Below are 9,627 nucleotides of genomic sequence, written 5' to 3' on the forward strand. Positions count from 1 at the left end.
ATTCAGATAATTCTCCTTCAAAATTGAGCCCAAAAAGATAGCAATCCCGTCCTTTATGACACCTACATTATTCACAAAATCAAAAACAACATTCTCGCAGATTCCAGAGAGTACCTCTAAAAGGGTCTCCTAATTATTGATTTTCACATCAGATAAGATTTTTAAATTCCCACCCTATCATTTCCACAATTAGACATTATAGATGTGTAGTATCATAAAACACTACATTCTGATATTCACAACAGACGATAATCAAACCAACAAAGCCAAAATCAAAAGGGTCTTTGGTAATACCAATTCTTTGGTGTTTTCTCAATACAATGCAACACAACAGTCTGAGAATTATTATCATCATTGAAACATACGATCAGGACAAAACATCATGGGAAAAATAGAAAGAACAAAAAAAAATAAAAATTAAAACTTGTCTGAAAAGAGTGACAAATTTAAGGACTTGTTGAAAAACCCAAAAAAATGGTGTCACTTTTTGTAACGAGCTACCTCGCCGTCGTTGGGGAAAAAGCCCATGATTCGACCCGCCGAGTTCTGGTAAGCGTACATGAACCCACCCATTAACCCGATTATGCCTCCGGTCACCATCGACGGTCCCCTAATCCCTGGCTTAATCCCTATTTTTTTCACACCCAAATGATTCAACATTTCATTGTTCAATTCATTTTCAGAAATTTAAGAAACAGGTTTGAAAAGTAGTGAGAGAGTGAGGGAGAGAGAGAGAGATGGGTTACCGGAGAGGTAGCCGACGGTGACGGAGACGCCGGTGATGGTGGCGAAGCGGAGGTAGTCGAGGGAGTTGAAGTTTCCGACGACTCTGGTGAACGGAGGGTCCCGATCTAAGACTGGGTACTCTGGCTTCGCCGATGCTGTGATGTCTATGTTCATCTTCGACATTTTTACTTGAGAGTCACAGATGCTATCTATCAGAATTCCTCACTGTGTTCTGCTTGGGTGTGATGGAACTGGAGTTGTAGACTTCTTAGTCTGCTACTGCCAGTGTAAATTACAAGAGGAAATGGATTCGGGCCTCATGGGCTGAGTTCTAGCTCTAAATGGACTCTATTAGGCTTTTTGAAACTTTTTGGGGATTATGTTCTTTTAATTTTATGAAGGGGAAAAAAAATTATATTAAATTTTGGATAAATTTTGATCTAAGTGTGGATTTGGAAAAAGTTGATTTGCCTTTTGATTTTTGATTTAGTTTGTTTATTTTATTTATTTGTTTAATAATATAAATTTTAGATTTTTAAGAAATGAGTTACTTTTATCTATTCATTGCACATTTAACATAAAATTTATTAAAAATTATATCATACTATATTATATATAATAAAAGTTAGGCTTAGACGACATAGTTGCATCACGTGACTTTACTAAATTGCAAAAATTTTCTTAAATTTTTAGATTTAAAAAAATTATATATATAAGTTTTCTACAACTATAATTTCTAAGTAGATATAATTTTTCTTCAACTATAATTTTTAATAAAGTTGAATTACACTTGCTATATATCTAAGTGGATAAAGCAATTAAAGCAATTCGTCTTTTACTCAAACGTGACTTAACTTGAAGATGAAGGTTACGTATAAATATATTTCTCAAAAAAAAAAGGTTACGTGTATATATATATATTGATAATGGGTGTTTTGGGAGAACTTTAGGAATGGTTGTATGCGATCAAAAATATTTTTGAATAACCACGTACAGCGTTTAGGAGAATTTTTTTTTTTTTGGACAAAAAGTAATTGAGTTGATATATACTTCACATGGTGCTAAATATTAAACCAAATCAAAACAAAATTAAATATTTGCTAAATATTAAAAGGCTTAGCGATTGGCACATCACATAAAGACCAGCAATAGTTGGGTCACGTGATATTTGCTAAATATTAAAAGATCCAGTAATTGGCATATCACATGGTGGTTTAATTAGTTTTAGACTTTTTGATCATATAAAATTTTTCAATGTGGAGTGTGTATATATATATATATTAAATATTAATATTTTATTATATATAATAAAAGTTAGGCTTAGACGCTGTAGTTGCGCCACGTGATTTTACCAAATTGCAAAAATTTTCTTAAATTTTTAGATTAATATATATATATATATATATAAGATAAAAGTTATGCTTAGACGTCGTGGTTGCGCCATATGGCTTCACCAAATTGCAGAAATTTTATTAAAATTTTAGATTTTTAAAGAACTAAAAAGAAATAATATACTACTAGGACTCTAATTCATTTTTATCATTAAATAAAATTAGATTAACATTATTTTTTTATTTGTAAGTATATATTTCTTAAATTAAGGAATAATATTTAAAATACAAAAATTTAATTTAGATAATATTTATTATCTAATTAATTATTTTTTTTATTTGTTAGGATATATTTCTTAAATTATGGGATAATATTTAACATACAAAAATTTAATTTAGATAATATTTATCATCTAAATTTTCAAAATTTTAATATTATTAAATTAATATTATTTTATCAGAATATCAAGCTACAAAACTTGATTATTAAGGGACAAGCACAATCCAAATTCTTCAAGAGGTGACTAATATAAATCTATCCCAAGAAACAGTATACATCTTCATTAATTTGATAATTTCTATGTTAATGACATTTAAAATATATATATGTGTGTGTGTGTGTGTGTGTGTGTGTGTGTGTGTAGGGTTAAGGGCCCAGATTGTATATTGGGTCTTGGACCTCGGCCGAGAGCATAGTAATTCGAGAACAAATTAGTGGTGTTGGATGGGTCAAGGTTAGAATCTAATGAGAAAGATACGAATGGGAGAGTGATTCGAGAAGGAATGTCTCCTCGGATAGGTTGAGCACGGCTTAAACGTGTATCCTAAGGTTCAAGATAACCTTCTAGGAAGCTCCAGCGATAAGGACGTACATCTCAAGTGTACCAGAGGGCTAGGAACTCAGAAATATCTAAGGGCGAGTTGCTACCACTGCATTAAATGCTCTGCAGCTAACTTTCTAACTGCATTAATGTGTAGAAGACCCCTGAACAGTGCTGTCTTGGCTATCCCAACTCATAGAAAGCCAGAGGAGGTGTTCAATGGAACAAGCACTCAAGTAGTGGTTTAGATGACCAACAAGTGTAGGACCAAGATCGTTCAAAGGAGATTATATAACATGGAAGACACTCTATGAAGAGAGAGAAATTCATAAGAAAAAACACTGTAATGTTTGAAATTATATCGGTAACCTTTTTCAATCAATATAGACTGGAACAGACCTCCTTGGATTGGTCCGAGGATAAATTTACTTAGAAAATTTCTGTCCATCTTTGTTTGATCATCTTTTAAATCCATTCTAGCCGTTGTCCAACTCATTAGGGCCTAGTTTTCTAACCCACTATTTATAAATTTATTGTTTTGGGCTCATTGGGCCAAGATCCCTTCATATCTTGGGCTTGGGCTCTAAAACGTGTCTCTACAATTCGCGTCATCTGTGGGAAGAACTTGTGTGGTAGTGAGTGCAACGATTAACGATGGTAGGTTTAGGTCCACACCAAGCAAAATCCATAGCATCCCAACGTGAAAATCCTTTCGCCAACCTTGAGCGTAGGAGAGATTGAGAGGGCAGCGTGCATACTACGCATACAAGTAAAAGCCACTCTTGAGTTGGAAGTCACGTCTCTCAAAAGCAACACAAAAGAGCCATGCAACTGGAGATTGACAAGTTAAAAAGGAAGTTGCGCCATGCACGGCGAGAACGAAACCCCTCCAACTCTAACGTTTCCTCTGAGGGTGAAGAGGATGCTAGTTATAGGCCAAGGTCAAGAATTCCACCCAGCAAGTCTTTTTCCTATGATGAAGAACACCATCACAAATGTAGATACAAGAGCTCGCGTCACAGAGGCCTAGGAAATGACGATATGAGCAAAGCATTGAACCAAATTTCTAAGTCATCTTTCACGCACAAGATTGAAGTGGCGATAATTCCTCAATGGTTCCACCTGCCAAGATTCACCATCTACAATAGTCGAACGGATCCTGTGAAGCATGTGAGCCACTTCAATCAAAGAATGGTTGTCCGTTCCAAAGACGAAGCCTTGATGTGTAAGGTGTTCCCATCCAACCCGGGACTCGTGGCGATGAGATGGTTCGACGGCCTAAGAGCAAATTCCTTAGACTCCTTCAAAGGGCTCACCCGGGCATTTGGCTCTTGTTTAATCTCGTGTAGCAGGGTCCTTGGGCCTTTAGATTCCCTATCATCCTTATCTATGCGAGAAGGGAAGACTTTGAAGACATACTCGGATAGATACTAGGAGATGTACAACGAAATAGATGGTGACTTTGATGACGTAGCTATCAGTACTTTCAAGGTCGGTCTCTCAACAGAGCATGGTTTAAGGAAGTCTTTGACGGGGAAGCTTGTCACCAGTGTGTGCCAGCTCATGGATAGGATTGACAAGTATAAGAGGGCTGAGGAAGACTAGCAGCAAAGGAAAGGAAAGGCTAAGGTTATCCCTCAAGAGAGGAGGGATTTTAGGTAGAACCGATACAACAACAACCGGCCTTGAAGGGACTTTACTTAGCAGTTAAGGTATGCCAATACTCAAGCGGTTAACGTAGTGTTTTGAGAATCGGTGCATCAAATTCTAGAGAAGATTAAAAATGAGTCATTCTTCAAATTGCCAAATAAGATGGCAAGAAACCCTATGAGGCGCAATCAGAACCTCTATTATCAATATCACCAGGACCAGGGACATACCACAGAAGACTGTAGAAATTTGTGGGATGATTTGGACTAACTTGTCCAAGAAGGAAAGTTAAAGCAACTCTTGCATCATTCTAGTGGCCAGGGGAACCAGACTGGCTAAGAACCCCGGAGAGATGCTTCTTCCAGACCTACTTTAGGCATGATAAATGTCATCTTCACTGCTCCAGGGAGGACCGGGTCCTGCCCTTCTAAAGTAATGTCTGTCACTCGGCTAACCGCCGAGGGCTCAAATTCTGAGCCAAAGAGGGCTAAAGTGAGTATCTAGCTAACGTTGAGCTTTTCATATGAAGATAAGGTTGGAACCATACAGCCCCACGACGATGCTTTGGTGGTCACGCTTAGGATTGGGGATATGACATGAAGAGGGTAATGGTGGATCAGAATAGTGGCGCTGAGATCATGTACCCCGATTTGTACTGGGGGCTGAACCTGAGACCCGAGGATTTAATAGCTTACGATTCTCCTTTAGTGACTTTTGATGGGAAGGTTGTCATTCCGAGGGTTCAGATTAGGTTACCCATGCAGGCTGGCTCAGAAGTGGTGGAGGTGAACTTCATTGTGGTGGATGCTTATTCTCCCTACACGGCCAATGTGGCCAGGCCCTGGCTTCATGCCCTAGGAGCCGTCTCTTCTACTTTGCACCAGAAGGTGAAATATTCTTCGGAGGGCCAAATTGAAGAGATTGTTGAGAGTTAATCCGTGGCTAGACAATGCTTGGTGGCCGCCATCACCCATCAACCCGAAGCCGAGTCCTCGGCCTCTGCTGAAGAGGGCTTATAGCAATTAAAAGCTCTGGTGTTGCCTATCAACGAATTAGTCGAGGAGGTGAAATGTAAGGATTTGGAAATGGTCATTGTTGGTGATGATCTGAAGAAGTTTTTTCAGATCGAGGCTCAGCTGCCTCCTCCAAAGAAGGAAAAGCTGATAGAATTCCTTAAACGAAATGTTAATGTGTTCGCGTGGAATGCTTACGAGACCCTAGGGGCAGATCTGAGCTTCATCTGTCATCATTTGAACGTTAATCCCTATGTCACCCCTAAAAAGCAACCACCTTGGTGCTCGTCCAAAGATAATTCTGATGCTGTCAGAGACGAGGTAATGAAACTTAAGCAGGTGGGGGCTATCAAGGAGGTGTTCTACCTTGAATGGCTGGCCAATACTGTGGCGGTGAAAAAGAAGAGTGAGAAATGGCGAGTGTGTGTAGACTTCATGGATCTAAATAAGGCTTACCCGAAAGACCCATTTCCTATGCCTAAGGTAGACCAACTAGTGGATGCAACTGTAGGCCATCCTTGGATGAGCTTCTTAGATGCCATTCAAGGGTACCACCAAATACCACTAGCCTCGGATGATCAGGAAAAAATGGCTTTCGTCACTCCCAGTGGAAACTACCACTACAAAGTGATGCTTTTTGGTTTGAAGAATGCAGGGTCTACCTATCAAAGGATGATGACTAGGATGTTTGAACCACAATTGGGCTAAAGTATTGAGGTCTATATAGATGACAAGGTGGTGAAAAGTAAGGTAGTGTTCGAGCATATAGGAGATCTCGAGAACATTTTTGAAATTCTGAGTAAACACAAGTTGTGCCTTAACGCTTCCAAATGCTTTTTTGGCGTAGGATCAGGCAAATTTATAGGCTACATGGTAATCCACCAGGGAATTGAGGTTAACCCCAACCTGATTAAAGCAATTAACAGTTTACAACCACCTTGGAATCCTAACGAAGTCCAGAAACTGACTGGAATGACTGCTGCCTTAAATTGGTTTATTTCTCAGTTAGTGGGTAGATGTAGAACCTTCTTTCTGTTGATGAATAAATGGAAGGGATTTGAGTGGATGGAGGAATACGAATTGGCCTTCAAGCAGTTTAAGGAATATCTCTCTCGGCCACCTATCATATCCAGTCCTGAGATGGACGAGGTCTTGTTTGCCTATATTACTGTGGCCCCCTATGCTGTAAGCCTGATGTTGATACGAGTTGATGGTGGCATCCAAATGCCAGTTTATTATCTAAAAAAATCACTGCATAAGGTTGAGATCCGTTATCTACCCTTGGAGAAAGCCATTTTGGCAGTAGTGCACACTACTCGTAAGCTCCCCCATTACTTTTAAGGACACACTGTTGTTGTCTTAACTCAGCTTCTGCTCAGAACTCTGCTCCGAAGCATTGATTACACTGGGAGGATTGCTAAATGGGGCACAATCCTAGGAGCTTTTGACATCAAATACATGCCCCGTACCTCCATTAAGGGCCAGGTCCTTGCAGACTTAGTGGCAAAGTTCGCCCAATGCCCTTTCGAGGAAAAGGCAAAAACACAACATATGGATGGAAAATCGGTTGGTACAATCATCTTGCAAGAACCTTTAATCTGGAAGATATATGTTCATGGTGCAGCAAATTAGAAGGGGTCCGGAGTGGGGCTAGTTTTGGTCTCACCCGAGAAAATCACCATTGAGAAATCATTAAGATTGGAATTCTCGGCCACAAATAATAAAGCTGAATATGAAGCTCTGCTGATAGGAATGACCATGGTTCAAAAACTAGGCGGAAAGGCTGTAGAGATGTTTTTGGACTCAAGATTGGTTGTTGGCCAAGTGAAAGGAGAGTTTAAAGCTAAAGATGAAAGAATGCGAGGGTACTTGAGTCAGGTTAGACATTTGTAATTAGATTTTGAATCTTTCAACATGTTGCATATCCCTAGGAGTGGAAACACACATGCTGATTCTCTAGCCACACTTGCAACCTCCTCGACGTAGAGCGTGCCTTGGGTCATCCTTGTAGAGGATTTGTACAAGCCCATAGAAGTGAAGAAAGATATGGTCCATATTTACCAAGTTAGAGTAGGTCCTAGCTAGATGGACCCCGTGGTACTATTCTTGAAGAAGGATATCCTACCCGAGGAGAAGTCAGAAGCTGACAAAATACAAAGAAATGCTCCTCGATTCTGACTGTTTGAGGATCAAAAATTGTACAAACGCTCATTTTTTAGGCCATACCTGCTATGCATACACCCCGAGGCAATAGAATTACTCCATAAAGGAGTTACATGAAGAGATTTGTGGAAGCCACACTGGAGGAAGATCCTTGTCGCACAGAGTCATCACTCAAAGCTATTGGTGGCCAAACATGCAAAAGGAAGCACAAGAATATGTAAGGAAGTGCGACCAGTCTCAAAAATTCGCACCAAACATACACCAACTAGGAGGAGTCCTTAATCCTCTATCCAGCTCTTGGCCATTTGCTCAATGTGGCTTGGATATTGTTGGTCCTTTCCTTAAGGCAGTAGGGAACTAGAGGTATTTGCTAGTCGGCACAGACTACTTCACTAAGTGGGTTGAAGTTGAGCCCTTGGCGAATATCAGAGATGTAGATGCCCTAAAGTTTGTTTGGAGGAACATCATTACTCGATTTGGGGTCCCTCGTACCCTCATCTCAGATAATGACCTTCAGTTTGATAGTAAAGCCTTTAGGCGGTACTGTTATGATCTTGGAATTACAAATCGATACTTCACCCCAGCTTATCCCCAAGGGAATGGACAAGCCGAGACTGTTAACAGAACGGACTCAAGAAAAGGTTAGACGATGTGAAAAGAAAATGGGTGGAAGAACTATCGCATGTTCTCTGGACATAGTGAACCACACCTCGCAAATCAATAGAGGAGACCCCCTTCTTAATGCTTATGGAGCCGAAGTTGTTATCCCTTTAGAGGCTAGCTTCCCAATGCTGAGAACAAGTTCTTTTGATCCGAGCAATAACAACAGATTGTTAGGAAAAAGCTTAGACCTGATTGAAGAGAGAAGAGAAAATGCAATGGTCCAATTGGCATATTACTAATACAAGCTCAAGTAAGATTATGATGCCAATGTGAAGCTGAGACTATTGGCACCTGGTGACTTAGTGTTGAGAAAGGTTCTAGGTACCACAAAGAACCCAGCATGGGGAAAGCTGGGACCCAACTGGGAGGGGCCATACGACATCACTTCGGTGGCTGGTATAGGAGTTTATTTTTTCGAAGACCTAGATGAACGTGTAATACCACGACTTTGGAATGTAAATAACCTAAAAAGGTATTATTATTAATGAAAGTTTCCTTTGTTATATGCTCATTTATCATGTAAATACATCGTACTTCCCATTATGACATCTTTATAAGTGATTAAATAGAACCTTAGTCATGCCTGAGTCCTCGGACCAGATGCTTGGAGGAAATTAATACTCTTTGATATCTTTATAAGTGATTAAACAGAACCTTAGTCATGTCTGGGTCCTCGGATCAGATGCTTTGGGGAAATTAACACTCTCTGACATCTTTATAAGTGATTAAATAGAACCTTAGTCATGCTTGGGTCCTCGGACCAGATACTTTGGAAAAATTATAAGTGATTAAATAGAACCTTAGTCATGCCTAGGTCCTCGGACTAGATGTTCTGGGGAAATTAACACTATAACATCTTTATAAGTTATTAAACATAACCTTAGTTATGCTTGGGTCCTCGGACTAGATGCTTTGAAGAAATTAACTCTCTATGACATCTTTATAAGTGATTAAACAGAACCTTAGTCATGCCTAAGTCCTCAGACCAGATGTTTTGGGGAAATTAACACTCTATGACATTTTTATAAGTGACTAAACAAAACCTTAGTCATGCCTGGATCCTTGGACTAGATGCTTGGGGGAAATTAACACTCTATGACTGATCCCCCGGATCACATACTTGGGAAAAATTAACACTGTGATATCTACTGTTCTTTTACTAAGAGTTAAAACAGATCCAGGGTTATACTCAACTCCTCGGATTAATGGCTTTAATTAAGTTGAAGTCCTTACCTATTCATCCAAGTAACAAGCAGGATG

At 39.4% G+C, this 9,627-nt stretch overlaps 1 protein-coding gene across 1 annotated transcript; it reads right to left on the reverse strand.

Annotated features, from left to right (window-relative positions):
• Positions 1 to 263: 263 nt before the first annotated feature.
• LOC111995603 (NADH-ubiquinone oxidoreductase 20.9 kDa subunit) lies at positions 264 to 1,067 on the reverse strand. Its single transcript, XM_024027515.2, has 2 exons — positions 747 to 1,067; positions 264 to 629 (listed from the first exon to the last, which is right to left on the reverse strand). The coding sequence occupies exons 1-2, from the start codon at positions 907 to 909 to the stop codon at positions 481 to 483; spliced, it is 312 nt and encodes a 103-aa protein (XP_023883283.1). The 5' UTR covers positions 910 to 1,067; the 3' UTR covers positions 264 to 480.
• Positions 1,068 to 9,627: the final 8,560 nt, after the last annotated feature.

This window comes from Quercus suber, unplaced genomic scaffold (genome assembly GCF_002906115.3).
Source record: "Quercus suber isolate HL8 unplaced genomic scaffold, Cork oak 2.0 scaffold_117, whole genome shotgun sequence".
Lineage (NCBI taxonomy): Eukaryota > Viridiplantae > Streptophyta > Magnoliopsida > Fagales > Fagaceae > Quercus > Quercus suber.

What these genes read in the sequence shown, in the direction of transcription:
- LOC111995603 (XM_024027515.2), bottom strand. Translation starts at nt 909, where the DNA reads ATGTCGAAGATGAACATAGACATCACAGCATCGGCGAAGCCAGAGTAC. An exon ending in CACCGTCGGCTACCTCTCCG is followed by an intron (nt 630 to 746) that starts GTAACCCATCTC and finishes TGAAAAAAATAG; the next exon opens with GGATTAAGCCAGGGATTAGG.